General features: G+C 41.4%; 2 protein-coding genes across 4 annotated transcripts in view; one reads left to right on the plus strand and one right to left on the minus strand.

The window, feature by feature from the left end:
• Window positions 1–1,663: 1,663 nt before the first annotated feature.
• Window positions 1,664–6,161, minus strand: Ptrh2 (peptidyl-tRNA hydrolase 2). Its single transcript, XM_090351139.1, has 2 exons — window positions 6,083–6,161; window positions 1,664–2,292 (listed from the first exon to the last, which is right to left on the minus strand). The coding sequence occupies exon 2, from the start codon at window positions 2,290–2,292 to the stop codon at window positions 1,753–1,755; it is 540 nt and encodes a 179-aa protein (XP_090207265.1). The 5' UTR covers window positions 6,083–6,161; the 3' UTR covers window positions 1,664–1,752.
• Window positions 6,003–25,397, plus strand: part of Vmp1 (vacuole membrane protein 1) — an 83,132-nt gene continuing 63,737 nt past the window's right edge. The window contains exons 1-3 of one of the 3 annotated variants that reach the window (XM_090351137.1): window positions 6,003–6,086; window positions 22,448–22,549; window positions 24,714–24,849. In XM_090351137.1, the coding sequence (XP_090207263.1) occupies window positions 22,474–22,549; window positions 24,714–24,849 (212 nt within the window). In that variant the 5' untranslated portion in view covers window positions 6,003–6,086; window positions 22,448–22,473. Of the gene's footprint in view, window positions 6,087–6,412; window positions 6,498–22,447; window positions 22,550–23,200; window positions 23,296–24,713; window positions 24,850–25,397 lie in introns of those variants that run through there. The other 2 variants (XM_090351136.1, XM_090351138.1) reach the window with 2 other exon arrangements.

Genomic DNA, 25,397 nt, shown 5'->3' on the forward strand with positions numbered 1-25,397 from the left:
TACATGTGGGTTATGTAAATGCTGAAAAACTTCAACTTTAAAACAAAAAATCCAGATGATTAAATGCGTCAATTGGATTCCATTGGATGGTCCTATCATGATGAGTAATCAGTCTATCAGTCATCTAAAACAAGTTAACAAACAGGGCCAGAAATGCTGATTCAAGCTTATAGTCCTAGCGGCTTGAGAGGCAGATGTCACATCCATAGCCACCGGAGACAAGACAATAACAAACACCAGACTGTGGAACTGAAGTTTCAGGGCATTAAGGCCCTGAAGTCTTCTGTCAGCTTCAGGTCCCCTGGGTCCATTTTACAAGCTATTTATTGAGTAGAGTACAGGGGTGTATGTGTAGAAAGTAAGTCATAAGCACCAATAATGCAATACAATTTTAACCCTTGAAAGTCACAAGCACCAATTATGTGGTATTAATTTTACACAAATGATAACTTTTTTCTTAAATTGTGTAAGCATAGATTTTTGTCTATTCCCAAGTTCCCAGAAAGTCTGTTGTGGAATTAGCCTACATCCAGGATAGAAATCTGAATTCTATTCAAGTCAAGGACTAACGGGAACTCTCGCATTCTGAGAGGTGGAGGAGGAGGCATTCCGTACTCCCAATCCTTTTGAGTCACACAGATCAGCTTTGGGGAGCTCTCACAGACAGAGCTCAGGGTATCAGAGTTCAAGACTGGATCAGCAAAAATAAGTTTCAGAGACTCTTATTTCAGGATCTCGGCACAGTGGCATATACCTGTCACCCCTAGTGACATGGGGAAACACGAGAAACACAGCCCAGGTTAACTTGGGCATGACAGACATATTTTGAAATTAAGGAAAGGGGCTAGAGGTATATGGTTTAAGTGGTAGAATGCCTGCCTACCAAGCATTAGTACTGCTAAAAATACAAAAGTAAACTGGGCACCAGTGGCTCACACTGTAATCCTGGTTACTCAGGAGGCTGAGATCTAACAATCATGGTTCAAACCAGCCCAGGCAGAAAAGTCCCTGGGAGACTCATCTTTAATTAACCACTCAAAAATGAAGTAGAGTTGGGGCTCAAAGTAGTAAAGCAAAAAAAGTTCAAGGATAGCACCAAGGCCCTGAGTTCAAGCCTCACAACAAACAAAAAATTAAAAAAAAAACATAATTTAAACTCGGTGGGACAATCTATGACCCAGATCCTCCGAAGACCAGGGTAGCAAACAGTATCAGGGAAGGACCTGTGATAAATACATAAAGGGATCTAACAATGTATAAGGAAATGCTGTTACCCCCCCTTTAATATTTTTTGCCAGTCCTGGGGCTTGAACCCAGGGCCTAGTCACTGTCCTTGGGCTTCTTTGTGCTCAAGGATAGTGCTCTACCACTTGAGCCACAATACCACTTAAGGCTTTTTCTGAGTAGTTTATTGGAGATGAGTCTCATGGAGTTTTCTGTCTGGAATGGCTTTGAACTGGGAATCTCAGACCTCAGCCTCCTGAGTAGCTAGGATTATAGATATGAGCCACCCCTGCTTGTTACCCCCTTTCTAAATTTAGCTTTATCATGACATGTCTTGCTCATCTTCATCACTGGTTTCAGCAGCTGTTACTGGAACCACCAAGACATTTAGGGCCAACAAAACAATTCTTGCCAAAATTCTATTTTCATCTTGAGGATATTTAAATTGGGGAAGAAATCCAGTTTTATTATTATAACTTGACAGGTTTCAAACACTTGGGACAGGAGTATCATCACTCAAAGCCCCACTTAGTAAAGTTTTAGGTGACCAGTAACTTTGTCAATTAGGTCTGCTGGTCCTGGTCCAATTCCTAGAACAGTTCGAGAACCTGGTTCAATCTGAGTACGCCCAGCATCTTGGATTAAACTTACAGTGAGCCCCAGCATTTTTGCATGGGTCAGCAATTCAATCAGGGTTTCTTCATCAGGGGCTTTCACCACCACTTTGGGCTGGCCACAGTATTCCCACTGTTTGAGCACTTGAGGGTTTCTCCTTTGGATTTGCTTGTAGGCAGAAACAGCAGCATGAGAGCACTGGGCAGCAACTTTTCCTTTCCCCATCTTTAAGTCATTTCGAACCACAAGAATCATTTTGTACTCCCCACTCTCTCCCATGATGCTTGCTTCAGTTCTGGTCTCTGCTTCAGGCTCACTTGTTGAGTGTGTAGGGGGTACCCCAAAGCGCACCCGGAGGCCCCAGCCTAGGCACATTCCACAAGCAACTCCAGCAGCCAGGCTGAGTGCACTAGGATTAGCCAAATACTCCATAGCCAAGGACTTGGTGAGCATCTTTAAAGGAAAGGAAGAAGTTATCACAACAGTGAAAACGTTCAAGTTTCTCAGACAAATATAAGCACCATTTTTAAGGAATTATGAGTTCATCTAGAAAGCACCCCCCCACACACACACACAAAACATGATGGAAGTGGGCTGGAAAGGCAATTAGCTGTATTGATGTGGAGGATCCTACTATTTTCAAGATGATACTAAACCTAGGGCACAGCTGAAGGAATCTGTACTGGAAATAGTGCCGGAACTATGTCACTAAGTTCACCTATCTTCTCAAATGTTCTTATGAACAACTGCATCCTTCTATAAATTCTGAGCCAGGCTCTAGGGCCCAAAGTATACAGGAAAGCATCAGAAAAGTACCTTCCCTAATGGTGAAGGAATTGACATTCTAGAACAGATTTGGAAGTAGCCTGATTTTTTTTTTTTTAATTTGTTTTGTCAGTCCTAGGAAGAACACAGGGCCTGAGCACTGTCCTTGGACCCTTTTTGCTCAAGGCCAGCACTCTGCCACTTGAGCCACAGTATCACTTCCGGTTTTTTCTATGTATGTGGAACTGAGGAATTGAACCCAGGGCTTTGTGCATGCTAGGCAAGCACTTTACCACTAAGCCCAACTCCTGGCCCCTGATTCTATTTTTGAACTTCTTGCATCTTGATAAAAATTTTGTGTTGTATGTTATCTGATCCATATAATTGTGAAAATTAGGATTATTTCCATATTTTAAAAAATGAAACTTTTTTCAGATTAAGTCTTGCTATGTAATCTAGGTTGGCCTCAAACCTGTGGTTCTCCTGTCTTAGCTTCTTGATTGTTGGGATTATAGGTACACACCATCACATTTGGTTTACCATTCTTTTTGTTGCTGTTAATACATCTTGTGGCATGAACTAAAGGTGTGGGCTATGTTCTAACATTTGTGCTTAAGGCTAGCACTCTACCACTTAAACACAGCTAGACTTCTGGCGTTTTTAGAGGTTAATTGAGTCTCATGGGCTTTCTTGCTTGGGCTGCCCTCACACTGTGATGCTCAGATATCAGCCTCAAGAGTATACAGGATTACAGGCATGACCCACTGGTACCAGGCATGGCATGGCTTACCCTTCTTTTTTTATTTTTGTTGGTTGTGGGGCTTGAATTCAAAGCCCGGGCACTGTCCCTTAGTCTTTTTGCTCAAGGCTAGCACTCTACCACCTTGCACCACAGTGCCACTTCTGGTTTTCTGGTGATTAACTGGAGTCTCATGGACTTTCCTGGCTGGGGTGGCTTTGAACCATGATCCTCAGATCACAGCCTCCTGAATAGCTAGGCTTACAGGCATGAGCCACCAACAACCTGATTGGCTTGCTCTTCATATGTAACATATTACTGGAATTCTTAGGAAAAGTAATTAGGCAAGAAAAAGCAATAAGAGATTCAATTGAAAAAGATGAAGTTAAATTATCCATGTTTGCAGATGACATGAATCTATACATACAAAAATGAGATACTCACAAAAATCTTGCTAAAACTTGCACATGAATTTAGTTTACAAAAATATCATAAAAACAGTAACATTTCTGCACACAAATGATGAACTTCCTGAGAAAAATTAAGAAAGTAATGCAATTCAGAATACCTACAAAAGAATGGAATAAGCTTCATCGAGAAAGTCAAAGAGCTCTACAGGGAAACTTATAAAACACTAATTTAAAAACAAAAACAAAAAAACATGAAAAAAACCTGGCATGACATCACAGGTTCATGCATCAAAAGAACACTGTTAAAATGATCAAATGTGCCACTGGCACTCAGCTTCCTCCTTGAATCTCTTCTTTTTGTCAGTAGTGAACTCTGTGCCTGAGTGATGTCCCTGAGCTCTTCAGCTCAAGCCTACTGCCCTACCCCTCGAGCCACAGGGCTACTTCCAGTTTTCTAGTGGTTAACTGGAGATAAGATTCTCAGGTTCTTTTGTGCCCAGGCTGGCTTTGAACCTTGATCCTCAGATCTCAGCCTCCTGAGTAGCTAGGATTACAGGCATGAACCACTGGCACCCAACCCTCCTAAATATCATCTTGAATCTCTGACAGCCTTTTTAGTCTTTTTCTGACTTAAGAGTTCAATAAACTATAGTACATAACTTTACATTTAATCTTCATTTCAGTCTATTTACTGTCTGATATGGTAACCATTAACCATAAATAAACTTACATTAACTAACATAAATATTCAGTTCTCCAGTCATACTTAGCAACAGTCCAAGTACTTAAAAATCCAACAACCTCAATGTGTCTAGCAGCCACTCATGCAGGGAGATATACAGAATTATTTTCATGATTATGGAGTTTTATGAGATAACACTGGTCTAATCAATCAGTATTCACTAAAGACTCATTATGCTCTAAGCACTGTTTAGAAGCCTGGGAGGAGGGGAGAGAACAAAACAGACAAAAACAATTCCTCATAGAACTAATGTTCTGGTGGGAGAAGGGGATAGTTTTCCCGATAATCGATAATCTGTTATTCCCAAATCATCCTAGGCACAGGACTTCAAAACCTCTCTCTAGCTCCAAACTTGAACCTTTAGTTTCTGCTAGATTTCACCAGATGGGGTGCACACCCCTAGGCTCAGCTCATTCCAATGGGGCCTCAAAAAGGTTTTGCTGGAGCTGGCCTGGAACAGTGATCCTCTTGATCTCTAGGCCTACAGTAAGCAGCCGTACTGCATTTTTCCCCCTGTATTCTTTCAATTTCTGAGAAAACTTGCACGTTCCCTCTTCCTAAGTCCTAAAAGTAAAATGTATTTTCAACCCATCTTTTTATTTCTTCAGTGTTTTAGTCATCTTTTGCCAAAAGCTTTCAAAATTAACTTAGTAACTCCCATCTCTCCCCATTTCCTTTACCCTTGCCCTATTTCATCTTAGCTGGTACTGTCATTAACTGTAATTATAAAGCACATGCTTAAAAATTACCAGCTTAAACGCCTTCAGAAGGAAACGAATTTTTCAGCAGGAATTCAAAGCGCTACGCAATTAGCCTTTCCCTTCTAAACCTTCTCTCCTGCTACACACTGTACCACCCGGCCACACTAAAATTCTCTTTTTCAGGTCTCTATTTAAAACACACAGGCAAAAACATCCCATTTGCCTGTCAAGACCTCCTCCTGTAGCGTGTACACATGGGTACCATACAACCTATTCCCAGCTTCGGGTACAATATCTGGGATGTGATTTTTTGTAAATTACCTCTCAGACATTACATCAATGTAATACGGGGAAACAACTTTTTTTTGCATGTCCTTAGCCACCTTCTCTTAGGCCACGCACAGCCCACCCAAAAGTTCGCAAAGAGTATTCGAACCTCCGAATGGGAGGCCTGCGTCCCAGCCCTTCTCAGCCTCCCGCCGCCTCCTTCCAAAGGCAGAAGAGTAACCACGGAGTGGAATGGTTTATCCAGTGGAGATGGCAGGCGGTGCAGGTGGGCGCGCCTGGAATCCTAGCGATTCTGGAAGCTGAGGATCTGCAAGCATCGTGGTTCGCGGCCGGCCTGGGCAAGAAAGACTTTTATCTCCAATTCACCCGCAAAAAGCCATCAGTGGGGCTGGGCCTCAAGTGATGGAGCTCCAGCTTGGAGCCTTCGGAGCTCAGGGACGGTGCCCAGTGCCTGAGTTCGAGCCCCGGGATCGGCACGCGCGCGCGCACACGCGCACACACACGCGCGCGCGCACTCACGCAAAGCAGGGAGTTACAGAATGAGAGACGACGAGTGGAGCCCGGAATCCCTCTCCTCCGCCCGGGAGGAGCCACCTACCAAGGTAAGGGCCTTCTCCTCTTCGCTCGCACCCAGGGGTCCTTCACTTTCGGGGAGTGAGCACACGGCTCCCGCGCCACCTACCACTTCCGGGCTTCCCGAAACAACTAGTTCCGGATCAAGCCCCACGAACGAAGCCAGCCGTCTTTCTTCCTCTTTCAAGCCGGAGCCGACCCGAAGTCCCGCGAGACTCGGCGGCGGCCGTATGCTAATTAACCGAGGCGGTTGGTTCCAGCTGAGGCGGTGGAACGCTTCTGTTCGGGAGGCGGGCTTCTCGAGGGGGATTGGGCGGAGGGAGCACAGGAAATGACGAAAGTGAGTTCCGGTTGGCCGGGAGCCTAGCGGCGGGTGTGAGAGTCGGTGCGGAGCGGCTTCTGGGATCCGGAGGAGCCGCAGCCGGAGTCGGAGTGGGGAGGTAAGCGGGGAGACGGGGCGCTGAGCGCCGTCCTCGGAGCGCGGCTTCTCCCGGAGCTCGGCGGCGCTCGGGCGCGCTGCTCTGGACTTGCCGGGGTGCCTTAGGTGACTGGAGGTCTCACCCGGCGGGAGCCAGGTTCTTTATTTGGGACACCTCTCCTTGAGTGGTTACCGCGACGGTGAGCCCCGTCCGTGGACGGACGCCCGGCCATTCACGGACTTGAGCTTCCACAGAGAACCCCGCCTCTTCTGGGGTGTCCGGGACCTGGTTAAGGAGAAAGGTCTTCACCTGCTGATGACTGAGCCGTTTCTCGAGACCTTTCGGTGTTGGGTCCTTGCCCTCTCCGGTCACTTAGCGCCTGCTGTTCGACGTGTCCACACACACACACGCTGGTGTGACACCTGGAATGGGCCTTGGCTTCTGAGAGCCTTTGCTGAGGACCTTCTCCCTTCGTTGTCATGCTTTTTCCAAACCCCTGAACCCCCCAAACTGGTATTCCATTACAGTGGTAGTAGCACTTGCAGTAAAACATGAAGGTCGACTACATCTTTAACATTCCAAGAAATTGTGTTTATTTAGCCCCCCCCCCCCGTTACACTTCGCCATGCCTTATGACTGCCAATAGAATTCACACAGTCATCTTTTGTTTTTCTGCAACTCTGTCAAAAAGCTAATAATGGCACTGTTTATTTATCTTGACAACGTCGTTTCTTATCCTAACCCAGAAGTCTTTCAGTTCTGCTTTGATGTCCCTTCTCAGAGATTTTGTAGATTTCCATTGATCATTCAGAGAACCTTGTACCAATGTTTCTAGCATTTGGAAGGACACAAAATTTACTGTTCTGACTGCTGCTTTATTATCATTAGATCTGATTTTAATGGCTGTGTATTCTTAGTGTCAAATATGGGAAGAAACTATTTACAAGTCAGCGTTTTATGCATTCCAGATTTTTAATTTGCTTTTGAAAGCCAGATGGTGGTACCCAGATGACTAAGACAGATGTATACATGTGAGATGACCATAACGTGGAAGTTTGCCTGCACTATTTTGAATTGTGGATGTCTGTCTTTCTTTCTTTTTTTTTTTTCTTTGTAGGTCATGGGGCTTGAACTAGGGCTGGTCACTGTCCCTGAGCTCTTCAGCTCAAGGCTACCGTCCTACCCTTGAGCCAAGCCCCACTTCCCGTTTTCTAGAGGTTAACTGGAGATAAAGAGTCTCGGGTCCTTTTGTGCCCGGGCTGGCTTTGAACCTTGGTTCTTAGATCTCAGCCTCCTGAGTAGATAGGATTACAGGAGTGAGCCACCACGCCTGACTTGGATGCCTTTTTCTTTTTTTTTTTTTTTTTGCCAGTCCTGGGCTTGAGCTCAGGGCCTGAGCACTGTCCTTGGACTTTCTCAAGGCTAGGGCTCTACCACTTGAGCCTCAGCACCACTCCCGGCTTTTTTCTATGTATGTGGTGCCGAGGAATCGAACCCAGGTCTTCATGCATGCTAGGCAAGCACTTTAACCACTAGGCCAAACTCCCGGCCCCAGTTGGATGCCTTTTTCTTTGAAATGATATATCCCAGGAAAATACTCTTGCTTAATACAATTAAATTCATATCACTCATATTCCCAAAAGAAAACACATATAAACAAGTTTCTGAAGTATTTCAGTTAATAGATTTTTTTTTTTTTGGTCTGAGATCAGGACTTGAACTCAGTATCTGATGCTTTTACTTGTTTATTGGCACTCTGCTGAGCCATGCCTTTAACTTCAAGGATTGTCTTTTGATAGTTTAGTAGTAGCTAAACAGTTTAGTGTTTCATTCACACATACTCACATATTTTTGAGTTAACGCTCTTTTTCACACTTGTCTCCTAAGTGCAATGGCAAGATTTCCTTCTTTTTTTTTTTTTAAAACAGTCCTAGGCCTTGAACTCAGGGCCTAAGCACTGTCCTTGAGTTTTCTTTCCTTTCTCTTTTTTTTTTTTTTGTGGGTCATGGGGCTTGAACTTAGTCTGGACGCTGCCCTTGAGCTCTTCAGCTCAAGGCTACCATCCTACCTGTGAGCCTGGGTGTTGTCCCTGAACTCCTCAGCTCAAGGCTACCACGCTACCCTTAAGCTAGCTCCCACTTCCCATTTTCTAGGTTAATTGAAGATGGCTGGTTTTCAACTTTGATCCTCAAATCTCAGCCTAGTGAGTAGCTCGGATTACAGGCATGAGCCACTGTGCCCGGCTTGTCCTAGAGCTTTCTCAAGGCTAGGGCTCTACCACTTGAACAACAAACAGCACCACTTCCAGCTTTTTTCTATGTATGTGGTACCGAGGAATCGAGTCTTGGTCTTCGTGCATGCTAGGCAAGCATTCTACCACTAGGCCAAATTCCTGGCCCCGCTGTCAAGATTTTTGACAGGTGGAATTATAAAAGCTAGTTATATCATTTAACAGCGAGTGAGCTTGCTTATGGTTTGTATAACTTGCCAATTTTTTTCTTTCTATTCTCTTTTTCTTCCACTAATTTATCCAGGAACTGATTATCTAGCTTTTCTCTTTTCCAATTTCTTCCTGCTTTAGGCTCGAATCAATACTTCTTAGGATTTTTGTAGAGCACTAAATTTTAAATCAGATAACCTGGATTGAAGTTTGTATTCCAACATTTACCTGAGCTTGTCCTGGTTTGTTTTGTGTTAACAAAACTATTACACCTGTAATCGTAGCTACTCAGAAGACTGAGCTCTGAGGGTCGCCGTTCAAAGCCAGCCCAGGCATTCATAAGACTCTTATCTCCCATTAAGCCGCCATAAAACTGGAAGTAGCATTGTGGCTCAGGTGGTACAGTGCCAATCTTGAGTTGAAGAGGTCAAGTACAACGCCCAGCCACGACTGACCAAAAAAAAGTATTGCTCACTTTATTTCATTGGGTTATAGAATTTAGTGAAATAGTGTAAAATCACCATTTAAATGAAATAGTGATACTGACATTACTCTAAGAACTGGAAATATAAGTGTAAAATATTGTTACTTTACATATTTCAAAATTTGATGGTTTATATTGTAGAATGTTTATTTATCTGAAACTGTTATCACACACATTTGTGAGTTGAGCTTTGTCCTACTTTTGAACACAGTAAAGCTAGCCAAGAATGGTTTGATAGTCTAATCCCATTGAATTAGTCACCTTGGTTAATGAGTAGGTGCTGGAAGTTGCATGTAGCTTTGCATTTGGTATCTTAAATCTGATCTCTCTTGATCATATAATATCAGCTGAAAATTTCTAAGTACAGAAAAGCTGAAGTATATGGTGCTTGTATGTTATTAGCTAAAGTTAAAAGTAGCTGTACCATACACTTATATTAAGTAAGAAACAGTATTTTACTGAAACCAATACTTAGAAGGGGGGCCAGGAGTTTAGCCTAGTGGTAGAGTGCTTGCCTAGCATGCATGAAGACCTGGGTTCGATTCCTCAGTACCACATATGTAGGGAAAAAAAGCCAGAAGTGGTGCTGTGGCTCAAGTGGTAGAGCTCTAGCCTTGAGAAAGTCCAAGGACAGTGTTCAGGCCCTGAGTACAAGCCCCAGGACTGGTAAAAAAAAAAAAAAAATATATATATATATATATATCCACACACACACATATATAAAATATAATACATATATGCACTTAGAAGGATCTCCTGTGGCCACATGCTTAGATTCTTCTCATTTAATAAGGAAATAAACTAGGGCCCAGGAATAGTCATCTGATAAAGTTGTTTTCAAGTACCTTCAAGTTGGTAATATTTCCTGTTTTGCATAAAAATACTTCATGTATTAAAGAGACGTACACTCATATATGTATACATATATATATTGTTCATATGTATATTTGGCAGCTATACAATCCATATATATATGCATACAAGCTTTTTTTCCTTTGTAGTTGACTTAGACTTGTAAATTATAGAGACAAAAATAGCCTGCCTTAGTAAAGTTTTTACCAGTGGAAGTCAAACATATTAATGCGTATTTATAATCCCAGGAGGCTTGAAGAAAGTGGATCTTGAATTTGAACTCAGGGCTAGGCTGGCACAACACCACTTGAATCTGTTCTCTAACTATTCTTTAGAAGTTATTCTGGGGCCAGGAATTTGGCCTAGTGGTAGAGTGCTTGCCTAGCATGCACGAAGACCTGGGTTTGATTCCTTGGTACCACATACATAGAAAAGCCAGAAGTGGTGCTGTGGCTCAAATGACAGAGCACTGGCCTTGAGGAAAACCCTGTGTTCAGTCCCCAGGACTGGAAAGAAAAAAAAAAAAAAACCTGCTCTGTCTTTTTTTGAAGTGATAATAGTGACTATCATTCTTATTTATGCTCAAGTGCCATTTTTTGTCTCTTCCTTTTATTGTGAACTGAAGAGTAGCAAATACTGGCAAACAGGGCTAATCGAAGTGGTAAATAATTTGTGTGGTTCTGATAGATGATATTAGCAAATTTACCTTCACAGATACGTGTGAATCTTTTTGAGAGCATGTATGTGTGTGTGTATGTATTTGTATGTGTATGTGTGTGTATAGCTGGCTATTGAATCCTGATCCTTGTGTGTGCTCTTACAGGGCTACAAATGAGCAACACCCCTGCCTTGTAAAAAAGCATCTTGCCTCCTAAGAAACCTTTTTTTTTTGTGTGTGCTGGTCCTAGGGCTTGAACTCAGGGCCTGAGCACTGTCATTGAGCTTTCTCAAGGCTAGAGCTCTATCACTTGAGTCACAGCACCACTTCTGACTTTTTCTATATATGTGGTACTGAGGAATCGAACCTGGGTCTTTGTGCATGCTAGGCAAGCAATCTACCACTAGACCAAACTCTTGGCCCTCCTTATTTTTTCTTTTATTTGGGTGGGGTGTTGAACTCTGGGTCTAGGTTTCCTTATTTTTTCTAGGAAAGTAAACTTTAGAGCTTGATTAACATTAGTTATAGATGTAAGTCCTTTTAAAATGCCAACCTGAAAACATTGTGCTTCTGGGAAATTTGAACAAGAGATAAAGCTTCTGTATCAAATTAAAGAGGATACTTGGTCTAGGGACATGATTAAAGTAGAAGAGCATATTTAAGTAAATAGTAATACTTGTAAGTTTTAAGTATATTTAAATCAAGTGAAGGCAAGCCCTTGATTAGTTCTAACTCAGCTAGTCTATCTATGATTGTGAAGGGGTTATTAATTTCCTTATCTTTTCTGTGGGGAAAAGATGTTTTCTTTTGTTTGGGGGATTCTTTCATGTTCACTTTGGCCTTTATAGATTATCTGGAAGGACCAAACATAATATTAAGAACTAGGACAAAGAAGCCTTAGTTCAGATTCCAGTTCTATTACGATGTGTCTAGCTGGTTACTTAACTTTTTGCTATGGCAGTTTCCTCCTAGACAGCACCTTTATCACTAGAGTTCAATAAATACATTTAAGGAAAGCATTTAGAACAGAGCCTACCATAAAGTCAGCCATGATTATAATAATTATCATCTGTGGACCCTTGTGAACTCTTTCCCAGCCTTCTTTTAAAAGCATATCTTTTTGTTGCTTCTGACTTAATTATTGTTTACTCATTATTAATGAAGTTTCAGTAAATAAATATCTCAATATACATTTCATTTCATGAATATTTTATACCACACATGAAATCCTTAACCAAAGGAAATGCTCTTGTAGCTATTCCTTAACCTTTGGGGTATTATTTATTGTTAGGTTTATTAGGTTTATTTTGGTTTTTTTCTCTAATGCTGAAAATCCAATCCAGGGCATTACATGTGCTAGGCAAGCACTTTGCACTGAGCTACATTTCCAGATCTCTGTTAGTAGTTTACACTATCTTTGTAAGTCCTAACACAGAATTTAAACACTGAAATCAACTATTCTGAGAATTCTTATTTTATTTCCTTTGCACAGAAAGCTTAATGACAGCTGTTGCCTTATCTTTTAATTCCATCAAAGAACAAATACCTTGTGTTCTAGGTCTTATGCTTGGTTCAAAAAAACAAAATAAGACATGAGAAAGAGTATCAATGTGTGAGAAGTAATGCACCTGAGGTAACTGTAACCCCTCTGTACATTATCCTGACAATTAAAAAAGAAGCTGGGCATGCATGGTAACTCATACCTGTAATCCTAGCTACTTAGGAGGCTGAGATCTGAGGATCGAGGTTCAAAGCCAGCCTGTACACTAAAGTCCATGAGACTCATCTCCAATTAACCACTGGAAAATTGGAAATGGTGCTGTGGCTCAAGAGTAGGTAGCCTTGAGCTGAAGAGCTCAGGGACAGCACCCAGGCTCAGAGTCCAAGCCTCAGGACTGGGGGTGGAGAGTGGGGGGTTAATGGGGCTGGGATCGTGGCCTAGTGGTAAGAATGCTTGCCTAGCATGCACGAAGCCTTAGGTTCAATTACTTGGTACCACATATACAGAAAAGGCCAGAAGTGGTGGTGTGGCTCAAGTGGTAGAGGGCCAGCCTTGAGAATGACAATGCTCCAGGCCCTAAGTTCAAGCCCCAGATTTGGCAAGGATATGTGCCAATTTGGATATGTGCCTCTTTGCGGCTGGAACACAAGTGGACTTATTACAGTAACATGAGGTAAGGTAAGAAAGATATGCAGATTCCAAGTCATCTAGATCTTTGCAGATCATAAGAATGAGTTTGCATATCTTGAGAATTTGATTTTGAATGTAGTAAGAAATAATTCTGTAAGTTTAAATAGAAGAACAATATGATTCATAAGAATTCTCAGATATCTCCCACGTAGTCCAAGTGGGAGATAAAGATGGTCTGAACTAGAGAGGTGACAAAGAAAATATAGAGCAGTGTGTGGTTATTGTTGGGCCACCGAGGGTCGTCAGGGCAACTGAAGTGGCAACAGAGACTACTACTGCTTCTTCTGATACACGGCTGTGATCTCCTGCATGATGTTGACTGAGTCACAGTTCCCACAAACTAAGAATATTTTTCTTCCCCTGCCTATAAAAACCCCAACTTGCTTAGTTCTGGAGCGACCTTTCTGATCCCAACCAGGGAGTTTTCCTTTGCCTCTACTTACCCTCCGTGTCTCTCTCTCGAACTCTTACATGTGGTGCAGAGTCTTAGATGAGAGATGAGGAAAAGAGAAAAGTTAAGAATGACTATATTTAGGGGCTGGGAGTTGGGCCTGGTGGTAGAGTGCTTGACTAGCATGCACGAAGACTCAAGTTCGATTCCTCGGTACCACATACATAGAAAAAAGCTGGAAGTGACTATCCTTGAGGGAAAACCTAAGGGCAGTGCTAAGGCCCTGAGTCCAGTTGCAGGACTGGGGGAAAAAAAAAAGAAGGATGACTATATTCCTAGCCAGGCTCACTGGCTCATGCCCATAATCCTAGCTACTCAGGAGGCTGAGATCTGAGGATCAAGGTTCAAAGCCAGCCCAAGCACAAAAGGACCTGAAACTCTTTATCTCTAGTTAACTTCTAGAAAATGGTAAGTGGGGCTTGGTTCAAAGGTAGGGTGGTAGCCTTGAGCTGAAGAGCTCAGGGATAGCTCCCAGGCCCAGAGTTCAAGTCCCATGACCCCTCCCCCCAAAAACCCAAAAAAGCGACTATATTTCTAGATTTAGTAACTTGATGGGTGCTTGTTCTAGATACTTTGTGAAAAAAATTGGAAAGGAATAGGTTTTGTTTATGTAATAAGCTATATAGGTATTGGGAAGGAAGAGTACCTGAGGTACTTAAAAAATCCTAATGGTACTATTACACATATAACCCTAACCAGAACCAAAAATACAAATTGAAGAATATATTGATCTTGGAACCAGATAAGTCATTTGAAGAGGTAGAAGAGAGCAGAGGGACCCCTTTAAATAAAGGAGAAAGATTGAACAAAGATTAAGTAGGAGGGCTTGGGGAGGAAAAAAACCTCAGCTACATAAAACTAATATAGTAATTACATCTAGCAGTGAGAACACTAGGCAAATAAGGGATAGGGCAACATTTATGTTTATTTTTATTTATTTATTCATTTTGCCAGTCCTGGGGATTGAGTTCAGGCATGGGCACTGTCCTTAAGCTTTCTCAAGGCTAGCCCTTTACCACATGGCCCATAGCACCACTTCTGACTTTTTCTGGGTACTGAACCCAGGACTTCATGCATGCTAGGCCAAACTCCTGGCCCCAAAGGAACTTTTTTTTTTTAAGCACATAAAATTTTTACTTAGTCTGAAGTTGGTGGGTGGCTGTAGTAGCTCACACCTATAATCTAGCTAATCACTGGAGGCTGAGATCCGAGAATCAAGGTTCAAAGCCAACTGTAGACAGAACAGTCTGAGAATCTTATCTCCAATTAACTACTATGGAGCTGAAAATGAAACTTTAACTCAAAGTGATAGAGCACTAGTCTTGAGCAGGAAAGCTCTGTGGCTGTGCTCAGGCAGAGTTCTACCCCTAGCTTAAGCAAACAAATAAAACAAAGTATGTGAGATGAAAGCCAGTGTTTATCTTTTAGATAAGACTTTTTTGTTGGAAAAAAAAAACAAAAACAAAAAACTTGGCCAGGAGTTTAGCCTAGTGGTAGAGTGCTTGCCTAGCATGCAAGAAGACCCCGGTTCAACTCCTCGGTACCACATACATAGAAAAAAAAGCCAGAAGTGGTGCTGAGGCTCAAGTGGTAGAGCTCTAGCCTTGAGAAAGTCCAAGGACAGCGCTCAGGCCCTGAGCTCAAGCCCAGGACTGGCCAAAAAATAAATAAAAGTTTTTTTGGGGGGGCAATAGTGGTAGAGTGCTTGCCTAGCATGCTCTGAGACCTGGGCTCGATTCCTCAGTAGCACATATGTAGAACTGTTAGAGTGCAAACCCCAGGACTAAGCCAAAAAAAAAAAAACAAGCAAAAAAAAAAAAACCCTTACTGGAATATAATATGATTCCTACTGTCTCAGTTTCCCAAGTTTAACATTCTTTCATTCTTTTCATTATCTTAATTCTTAACTTTTACTTACTTAACTCTTCCATCTTTCCATCTTCCTCCATATGTGTTGCTAAGATTGCACTATTTATAAAAACTACAGAAACTTTCAGAAATAGATTTAAGAAAAAATGAGAAATGGGATTTTTTAATTGTAATTTTATAAATTACACATTTATTTCCATGAAAAGAAAATCACCTGAGCTACTCAGGAGACTGAGATCTGAGGATCATGACTCAAAGCCAGCCCAGGTATGAAAGTCCATGAGACTCATAGCTCTAATTAATCACCAAAAAAAAAGGAAGTGACACTGAGCACAGAGAGGCTTAGAGATAAATCCCAGGCCCTGAGTTCAAGCCCCACAACTGGGGAGGAGGGGACACTTACTCTAGGAGTTTGATTTATAATGTAAATTTTCTTCCCCTCCCCACCACTTTGGGAGATTAAGTAATCTAGTTTTGCATTGTTTTTGCATTACAAGTATGGCTGATGTTTAAAATGAATGAGGTTAGTCTTCACACTGAAGTATTGTCTACAAAGGACCTTTGTAAACTGATTTGGTTTTTTTGCAGGTTTTTTTTTTTTTTTTTTTTTTTTGCTGGGTCTTGGGGCTTAAACTCTGAGCTGTCCCTGAGCTGTTCAGCTGAAGGCTTCCACCCTACCCCTTGAGCCACAGCTCCACTTCCCCTTTCCTAATAAGTAATTGGAGATAAGAGTCTCACAATCTTTAGTGCCCCAGCTGGCCTATGAAGTATGATTCTCAGATCTCAGCCTCCTGAGTAGCTAGGATTGCAGACATGAGACACTATGCCTAGATGTAAACTGATTTTTAGCAGTGTTTTCTAAACATTTCTGCCAGCAGCAACAACAAAAATAAGACACATATTTTCTTGAAGTATTTATATTTAGGTGTGTATTCACAGTGAAAATTGTTCTTTGGAATTTGAATTATAAATTACATTATCACAAATAATACAAAGGTGTTTGTTTTTTGTTTTGTTGTTGTTTTCTGATTGTGAGACTTGAATTCAGGGCTTGGACTCTGTCCCTGGGCTCTTTTTACTCAAGGCTAGTGCTCTACCACTTTATGCCACAGAGCCACTTTCAGTTTTCAGGTGATTGATTGGAGATTGATTGGAATTTCACAGCCTTGGCTGGGAGTTTGGCCTAGTATAAGAGTACTTGTCTAGCATGCACGAAGACCCAGGTTTGATTCCTTGGTACCATATGTATAGAAAAAAAGCTGGAAATGGTGCTGAGGCTCCAGTGAACTCAAGCCCTGAGTTCAAAGCCCAAGAGTTTCACAGCTTTTCCTGCCCAGGCTAGTTTTGAACTGCCATCATGGGCCTCCTGAGTAGCTAGGATTACAGGTGTGAGCCACCAGCACCTGGCTATGAGTGATTTTTTAACTTTCTTTTAAGCAAAACTTCCATATATACATTTTCACAACAAAGTAGCCTCCATATATGTTGGATTTCTCCTTGAGGACATTTCAGGCGTAGACTAGGAAAACTTGAGACTTATTCCAACATCCATGATTTGACTGGCCTTATTTCATGATAAATTACCAAAACTGATTCTACTTCAGTGAGTTGTAAAAAGTGAGTCTTCTTAAGAATGATTATTTTAACTTATTCTAGCTATATAGACTAGAGCCCTATTGCCCCATGACTTTTAGAAGTCCAGTGTGCTATCCATTGCTCCCTGGAATTTTTTTTTTTTTTTTTTGCCAGTCCCAGGCTTGAGCTCCACTCTCCTTGGACTTTCTAAGGCTAGAGCTCTACCACTTGAGCCACAGTACCTTTTTCCGTGTATGAGTACCAAGGTACCGAACCTGGGTCTTCGTACATGCTAGGCAAGCACTCTACCACTAGGCCAAACTCCCAGCTCTCCCCATAACTTTTAAGCACATATTACAGTGGTCAGATTATATGAAAATAACTTAATTTTGTTATTCAACATAACTAAAAGTTCTCAGTGTGAATGTTGTTACATAGGCTGTAAAAACCAGTCATTTAGGCTCTTAGGCAGCATAGAAAGCAGGTGCTTATAAATGAATACTCAGAGTAGTCAGGTGATTATTTTGGAAAATTGTAATATGAAAAGTGCTTGGAGAAACTAAAATTAAGTACCTACAATGTGCCAAACACTAACTGGGGCACTTACATGTGATTTTTTTTTTTTTTAAGAAGAGAAGCCAAATCACTGTCAGTGCCCAAGAACAAAACAAAATCCTCAAAAATGAGAGGAAAAAATGACATGAAAATGATGTGGGCATAGTATACAAATACATTCAAATACAAAGCTTTAAACTACTTATCAAGATGACCTGACTAATTGATGATGGTAGAATTATTATTATTTTTTAACTACTTTGATCTGACAGGTAGAATAGAATTATGATGGGATGAATGAGTTCTGTCCTGAGGTGAACAGTGGAGATGAAATGGTCCAAATGTTTTCCCAGATATGGCTTTAAATCAATCAAGACATACTATGGCAGCCTTCTTGTACCAACTTGTCCTATCATAATGAAGATGATAATGAGGGAGAGAAACTGGTTGATTTATACTAAATGAAGCAGTCACCGTGCACACCAGCATCTAGATGATCACTGTTGAATGCACAAGCACACAAAGTGCATAGGATATTTCCTGAATAGAAGATAGTCTAGCCATATTAAGTTTTCTTGAGGTATCTTCAGCTTTGTGGTTTCAAATTATAAATGAAAAAAAAAACGCTGCTGAATAGACTAAGGGATAAAATTATTCTGCTCAAATTTATTTATTTATTTATTTTTCTTTCCATTCTAGGGCTTGATCTCAGGGCTTGAGCCACAGTGTCCTTGGGCTTTCTCAAGCCTAAAGCTCTACCACTTGAGCCACAGCATCACTCCCAGCTTTTTCTATGTATGTGATGCTGAGGAATACGAACGTGGGTCTTGGTGCGTGCTAAGCAGGCACTCTACTACCAAGCCAAACACCCAGCCCCTCAGAAAAATAATCTTTTTAAAAAATTATTTATTTATTTGTTTGTTTATATTTTTGCCAGTTCTGGGGCTTGAACTCAAGGTCTGAACACTGTCCTTGGACTTTCTCAAGGCTAGAGCTTTATCACTTGAGCCAGTGTCACTTCTGCCTTTCTCTATGTATGTGGTACCAAGGAATCAAACCTGGGTCTTCATGCATGCCAGGCAAGCACTCTACCACTTGAACAAACTCCCACCAGCCCCTCAGAAAAATAGTCTTAAATTCAGTTTTTTTGTATGGGTTTTTTTTTTGTTGTTGTTCTTGCGTGAGGGAGAGTGTCTTACCCAAGTGCCAGCAAATTCAGTATTACTATTTTAAGACCATTCAGTATCTAAGTCTTGCCTCTAGATTTCTCATTAACTTGTTCCATGATATCAAGTCACTTTACCTCTTAATGTTTATCTTTAAATTGTATGGAGGATGATCTGTAATGTCCTTCTTTGATCCTGTATGTTTTTTATCATGACTGTTGAGAAACTTCATACTGCTTTTGAAAGAAAGAGAATTATCAATGTGTAGAAGTTATTTAGGGCTGAGTGATGTGATGACTTCATTATGGATAAGGAGAATATAAAAAGAAAGCTAAGATCAGAATCTGAAGAAATGCAAGAAGTAGAGAAGGAGGAGCTGTCAATGGAATAGTCAGAGAAATGGGCAGAAAAAAATATTTTAAAAAGATGGGGCCGGGAGTTTTGCCTAGTGGTAGAGTGCTTGTCTAGCATGCACAAAGACCCGGGTTCAATTCCTTGGTACCACATACATAGAAAAAAGCCAGAAGTGATGTTGAGGCTCAAGTGGTAGAGCTCTAGCCTTGAGAAAGTCTAAGGACAGTGCTCAGGCCCTGAGCTCAAGCCCAGGACTGGCAAAAAAAAAAAAGTGATTGCTTGTCTTCAGTGACAGTAAGAGGTTCAATAAGATGTGCCCTTGGGATTTGGCAACATGTATATCATCTAATGATCTTGACAAAAGAAATGTCCTTTTATTTGTTGTTGAGTTGGTAGTTATTTTGCAATGGACTGATTAGAGATTGGGTGATGAGAAAGGGATACAGTGTGTATATAGGCAACTCCTGAGAGCTGTATCTGTGAAGGAATGAAATGGGAAGTGCTAGATAATGCTTATTTGCTAGTGAGTATAAAGGGAAAATTGCTGACTGTGAGAACTGTAGGATCTAACTCCCTGAGAACTGCCCTGCAGCCTTTGGTAAGTAGAGGACTACTTGGGAATAAAAAGAAGGAAAATGCTCATAAAGGCAAAAGTACATCTTTTAGTAAGTTTAGGAGAATGATTAAAGAATTCTTCTTTCATCTTAAAAAAAGGGGAAAAAAAGCCTGATGCTGGTGGTTCACACCTGTAACCCTGGCTTCTCAGTACTCAGGAGGCTGAGATTTGAGGATGACTGTTCAAACCAGCCCTGGGGGAGACTATCCCCAATTAACCAAGTGGTAGAGAACTAGCCTTGAGCCGAAGAGCTCAGGGACCGCACCCAGGCCCAGAGTCCAAGCCCCACAAACCAAAAAAAAAAAAAAAATGGCACAAGCTTTACCATTGTATGATCACACAATGTGTGTGACATTGATGTCACACAGTGGAAAGTCTAGTTCCATATGAAGTCTCATGAATTTTCTTACCCAGGCTGCCCTTGAACCATGATCTTCAGATCTCAGCTTACTTACTTTTTGTAGTGATGATGATTGAACCTAAGATCACATACATGCTAGGCAAATGCTGTATCACTGAATAATACTTAAAATAATACTTTAAATCCTGAGACCTACAAGATTTTGGGTTGAGATCCATCTCCTTGACCAGCTAAGAACCAAGTTAGAGTATGCCTCAAGTGATAGAATGCAAGCTATGAGTAAGCAAGCCAAGCAACGGTGACGCCCCCGAGTTCAAGCTTCTATACTGGCCACACACAAAGTCTCTTCAATACAACATGCACAACACACCAGATTTCTTCATTACAATGCTGAGTTCAGCTTAAGGCTACCACCTGACTCCTGGGCCTGGGAGTTGGCCCTGAGCTCTTCAGCTCCAGGCTGCCACCCTATCCCTTGAGCCAAAGCCCCACTTCCAGTTTTCTAGTGGGTAATTGGAGATAAGAGTCTTTAGTGCCTAGGCTGGATTTGAACTGGGATCCTCACATCTCAGCCTCCAGCGTACCTGGGATTACAAGTTTGAGTCACCGCACCCCCACGCCCTAGCTAAGAAAAACTATTATTACATTAAGAATTCAGCATTGTAAGCTACTCTTCCAGTCACTTACCTGGAAGTTATACTTAAGTTTTATAAATACTTAACACAACATATGCTCATATCTAGCCAAACTTCGCAATTTCATTTGGAGATTAATAGCCATTAACTTACATCATAATAAGTAAAATTTAAGTAACTTGGGGCTAGGAATGTGGCTTGTGGTAGAGTGCTTGCTTAGCATGGATGAAGTCTTGGATTTAATTCCTCACCACCACATACACAGAAAAAGCCAGAAGTGGCGCTGTGGCTCAAGTGATGAGTGCTAGCCTTGAGCAAAAGAAGCTCAGGAAAAGTGCCTAGGCCTTGAGTACAAGCCCAGGACTGGTAAAAACAAAACAAAACAAACAAAAAACCCCCCAAAAACAATTGAAGCAAACAGCTCTTATCTTTCTACCTACCAAGCTATTTAAAAATCTCTTTAATTTCCCCCTTCTCAATTGATTCTCTTTTCTTTTTTTTTTTTCTTGTGGGTCCATAGGGCTTGTACTCTGCCTAGGCTCTTTTCCCCAGCTCTACAGCTCAAAGCATACCGTCCTACCCCTGGGCCTGGGTGTTGGCCCTGAGCTCTTCAGCTCAAGGTTACCACCCTACCCTTGAGCCAAGCCACACTTTCCTTTTCTAGAGATTAATTGGAGATAAGAGTCTCAGGTCCTTTTGTGACCCTATTGAAGAGGCTACCAGGCTCAATGGACTATTTCTTATAGCACTATCTTTAAGGGCTACAAGACTTTTATCTAAAAGAACTTTGATCCATTTGAATACACAATAATGGTTTCACACAATTACTTAACAGTTTTATTTTAGTATACCACAACAGAGCCAGGCACCAGTAGCACCAAATAAAACAAAATGTTTAAAAGATCAAACTAGTGGAGCTGTGGCTCAAGTGGTAGAGTGCTAGCCTTGAAGACAAAAAGCTCAGAGACCCTGAGTTCAAACCCCAAGGTGGGCACACACAAAAAAAGAAGAGATCATTTGCTGCTGGGCTGGCTCACGCCTGTAATCCTAGCTACTCCGGAGGCTGAGATCTGAGGATCGAGGTTCAAAGCCAGCCAGGGCACTAAGAGTCTGTGGGACTCTTATCTCCAGTTAACCACTAGAAAACCAGAAGTGGCACTGTGGCCAAGTGGTAGAGTGCTATCCTTGAACTAAAGAGCTCAGGGACAGTGCCCAGGCCCAAAATTCAAGCCCCACTACCAACCAAAAAAAAAAAAAATCAAACTGAGAAAATATGTATTTTGAATTGATATTTGAGCATACTAATCCCTGAAATCCTTACTCTTATGTGAACAAATTTTCTCCAAGTTTGTAACTAAAGCATTTAGATTGTGCAAGGATTTTTATACAAATTACTCATTTAAATTTTGGTTATAGGCTAGAGTTTGGCCTAGTGATAAAGTGCTTACCTAGAATGCATGAAGACCTGGCTTTGATTCCTTGTTATCACATATATAGAAAAAGCCAGAAGTGGTGCTGTGGATCGAGTGGTAGAGCATTAGCCTTGAGGAAAGCCTAAGTACAGTGCTCAGGCCCTGAGTACAGTCCCCAAGAGTGGTAAAAAAAAAAACAAAAACAAAATAGTTATAAAAGGCAGAAAATAAAGTGTAAACATATTATACAAATATTATGAAATTATATGGCTATGTTATTCCTGTAGTTCTATTCTATCTCAGCTGCAGAGTAAAATATAATGTATTACTGCATTTTGTTTTGCTATATTAGCTCCTCAAGAGTTACTGATCTATGAAATGGCAGAGAATGGAAAGAATTGTGACCAGAGACGTGTAGCGATGAACAAGGAACAACATAATGGAAATTTTACAGGTACAGTCTAGATAGTAGCAATAACAAAATCTTTTTTTTTCAGCCCTGGGATTTGAACTTAGAGCCTCTTTGCCAGGCAGGTATTCTACCTCTGAGCCATTTCTCCACTTTATCCTCATTTTGTTCTGGTCATTTTTTTTTTTTTTTGCCAGTCCTGGGCTTGGGCTCAGGGCCTGAGCACTATCCTTGGACTTTCTCAAGGCTAGCACTCTACCACTTGAGCCTCAGCACCACTTCCGGCTTTTTGCTATGTATGTGGTACCAAGGAATCGAACCCGGGTCTTCCTCCATGCTAGGCAAGCACTCAACCCCTAGGCCAAACTCCTGGCCTGTTCTGGTCATTTTTGAGATGGGGTTTTAGTTCATGTCCTGGACCAGATCTAGAGGATGACAGGTACCTGCTATCATAACCTGGTTGCTTCCTTTGAGATGGGATCTCACAAACTTTTCTGTCTGGGCTGGCATCAAACCTCAATTTTCCTGGTTTTAGTCCCTCAAATGGTTAGGATTATAGCCATGAGCTACCAGTGATCAGCATTAATAGCAGACCATAACTAGGAGCTTACTAAATGTCTAGCTCTTCTGAGAATTTTACATATATTAACTCACTTAACACTGAAAACTAGGTACTTGTTATCTTTCGTTTTACAGATGAGACAACTGAAGCACAGCAATGTTAACTAACTTGCCCAAGATCATGACCCAGGACCTGAGTTCAAGCTTCAGGACTAGCACAAAAAAAAAGGGTACCTAGAAGACCCTCGATCTGGAACTAAGTAGTGTGCCTTATTTGAGATCTAAACTATAGTATGAACTATAGTATGATGCTAAACTTAAATAATACTTTTTATAGAAGGTAGACCAATTTAGACCTCCAGTAACATGAAAGAGTAGAACTTCTGTTCTAACAGTAAAATAAGTACAAGAATAATGTTTAGATTGGGCGGAAGAACTTAGTTCACACTTGTTTCCTTAGATCTGTTGTTCAGTTGCTGAAATTTTTGGTATTGTTAGTTTTGGACACCCAATGTTTGTTTTATCTGTTAGGAAGAAGAACTGGCAGAGGGAAGCCTGGTGGGTTTTTGTTTTGCTTGGGGAGATTGGCAGGGGTCATTAAACTTTGTAGCTTCAGTTTTTCTCTAACACTAACTTAAAACTGGTAACTATGGTTTGGGGGTGAAGTTCAGTGGTGGAATACGTGTATAGCATGTGTGTGGGACCCAGATTCAATCCCTAGCACCAAAATAATAGTAGTGATTATGATTATATATTTCCTTTCTGAAGTAGTAGATATTGCTGAGTCTGGACCAGTTGCTGTTTCTCAAGATTCAAGAACTTGCTTTTAATGGTTACCCAGGACATGGCTATACCTCTCTCAAGCCCTCTCCAAAACAACTGAAAAGAATTCAATCAGTAGCAGATATCTGCAGGCTGGGAAGACATAGCCAAAAGTAAAGACAAATGCCATTGAGGCTTAAGATATGAGACTCTGTCACAAATCTTGGCTTTATGTTATAAGAATTGCCTCCTATACAGAAAGGGGTGATCTCAGCTTAGTTCTTTTATTTATTTTTGGTGTTGGTAGTGGGACTTGAACTCAGGATTTAGATGCTCTCCTGCTTTTCCTGCTCTAGGCTGGCACTCTATTACTTGAACTACAGCTTCATTTCCAGCTTTTTGGTGGTTGAGTGAAGATAAGGAGTCTCAGGGACTTATTTTCCTGCTGGCTTCACTATAATCTTCAAATGAACCAGGAATTCTGAGTAGCTACTTATTACAGGTGTGAGCCACCAGTGCCCTGTTTAGCTTAGTTCTTGCTGTTGAAACTTTTGTGGCCTACATGTGAATAATGTTTCTGCTTTTGAGGTTTTACATGAAGTATAAAATAGGAATATAGATGAATTCTTTTTATTTTCTCTCTCTCTTTTAGATGGTCCTGGACAATATTCCTAAGTTTCTTTTTGCTTAAGGCTAGCACTCCACTACTTGAGCCACAGTGCCACTTTTTCTGTTCATGTGGTGCTGAGGAATTGAACCCAGGGCTTCATGTATGCTAGGCAAGCACTCTACCACTAAGCCACATTTCTAACCTGGATGAATTCTTAAATAGTCTGAAAAAGAATGTTAAGAATTCCATGTCAACATTTGTGCTAATGTTTTTCAGATTCCTCATCAGTGAATGAAAAGAAGAGGAGGGATAGAGAAGAAAGACAAAATATTGTCCTGTGGAGACAGCCACTCATTACCTTACAGTATTTTTCTTTGGAAACCCTTGTAATCTTGAAGGAATGGACCTCAAAGTAAAGGATCTTTTATTTTATATATATATATATATAGCCTCCTAGCTACTCAGGAGGCTGAGATCTAAAGATCATGGTTCAAAGCCAGCCCAGACACAAAAGGCCATGAGACTCATCTCCAGTTAACCACCAGAAAACCGGAAGTGGCACTGTGACTCAAGTAGTAGAGTGTTAGCCTTGAGCTGAAGAGCTCAGGGACAGCGCCTAGGCCCCGAGTTCAAGCCCCATGACCAACCAAAAAAAAAGAAGTCCTCAGGGGCCGGGAGTTTGGCCTAGTGGTTAAAGTGCTTGCCTAGCATGCATGAAGACCCGGGTTCGATTCCTCGGTACCACATACATAGAAAAAAGCCAGAAGTGGTGCTGAGGCTCAAGTGGTAGAGCTCTAGCCTTGAGAAAGTCCAAGGACAGTGTTCAGGCCCTGAGCTCAAACCCAGGACTGGCAAAAAAAAAAAAAAAAGAAGTCCTCATAATCTCCTGCCCCCTACCAACTGCTTCATCACAGTGGATTAATTAAATTTAGACTATTATAAGAACATACTTATTTTCCT

Source organism: Megascapheus bottae, chromosome 17, assembly GCF_031878675.1.
Source record: "Megascapheus bottae isolate mThoBot1 chromosome 17, mThoBot2.hap1, whole genome shotgun sequence".
Classification (NCBI taxonomy): Eukaryota; Metazoa; Chordata; class Mammalia; order Rodentia; family Geomyidae; genus Megascapheus; species Megascapheus bottae.